The following is an 891-nucleotide window of genomic DNA, read 5'->3' as shown; positions in this document are numbered from 1 at the left end:
TTCTTCGAACGTGTGTTCTCTCATGTTTGTTGGGGCCGCGTGTGCATACCCCGTTTACCTCCCTGCTGTATCCGGTATTCGATGAATCGATCGAGGACATCGCTCCATGACGGTGCATTACCTTTTCCATCGCACGTCTCTAGTGCTCTGTCCGCTTGCACTGCCTCCGGCCCCGAACTACCTAGCCTTCTGCGGTGCTCTATCTAGCCACTCTCGGAAGGACGCCGCTTGCCATCTAACGCCTTGCGCATGCATCAGCTCCCGCTCCCATGTGTTAGCCAGATCACCGACATACCAAAGAAAGAAAGAAAGAAAACACAAAACAAAGAAAACAGACAACCAAGGGAGGAGAAAGAAAACAGACAACCAAGCGATGCTTTGGAATTCTTTCTTTCGGCCGACCTCGCCGTGATGGCTCGCTCGGACTAAGTTTAGTCTAAACCTCCAAAATCTTGCCTCCAAGGGAAGCCGCCCTGGCTGCCGCCCCGCCCCCGTTCACGGCCACTCAATAAAGGGAATGCCTCTCACCCACTTCCAGCTCGACACGGTCCTCGTCGTCTGCTCGACGATCGCCGTCTGTGCACTCGAGGTGCGCCGCCGGCATCCACCGCAGTGTCGCCCCTCAGTCCCACAGCCACCGCAGTGGCTGCTGGCCAGCCCTCTTCGTGCGCCACCGGGGCGCATTGTGCGGCTGCTACCTTCCCGCTCCTTCGCTGCCTGCCGCCTCCCCGCCCGAGCCCGGCCGCTCCCCCGCCCCAGGACCCGGTCGCGCTCGTCAAGGAGGGCCTTGCGCGGCTCGCCGAGTTTCCAAACCACTACGAGACGCAGTACGACTTTGTTGAGCACCCGCTCAACGGGACGCTCGCGGTCTCCCTGTTCCTCCTCTCCACC

The 891-nt window shown here is 60.0% G+C and overlaps 1 protein-coding gene across 1 annotated transcript; it reads left to right on the top strand.

Moving 5' to 3' along the window:
• Nucleotides 1-517: 517 nt before the first annotated feature.
• Nucleotides 518-867, top strand: EMIHUDRAFT_256059 (hypothetical protein; the record flags this gene model as incomplete). Its single annotated transcript, XM_005769352.1, has 2 exons — nt 518-589; nt 760-867. Coding segments are annotated over 2 exons (180 nt in total), but the record flags the coding sequence as incomplete, so codon positions are not given.
• Between the last annotated feature and the right edge of the window lie 24 nt (nt 868-891).

This window comes from Emiliania huxleyi, assembly GCF_000372725.1.
Source record: "Emiliania huxleyi CCMP1516 unplaced genomic scaffold EMIHUscaffold_4264, whole genome shotgun sequence".
NCBI classification, from domain to species: Eukaryota; Haptophyta; order Isochrysidales; family Noelaerhabdaceae; genus Emiliania; species Emiliania huxleyi.
The sequence above is the reverse complement of the archived record's forward strand: the minus strand, read 5'-3'. Positions and strand labels throughout refer to the sequence as shown.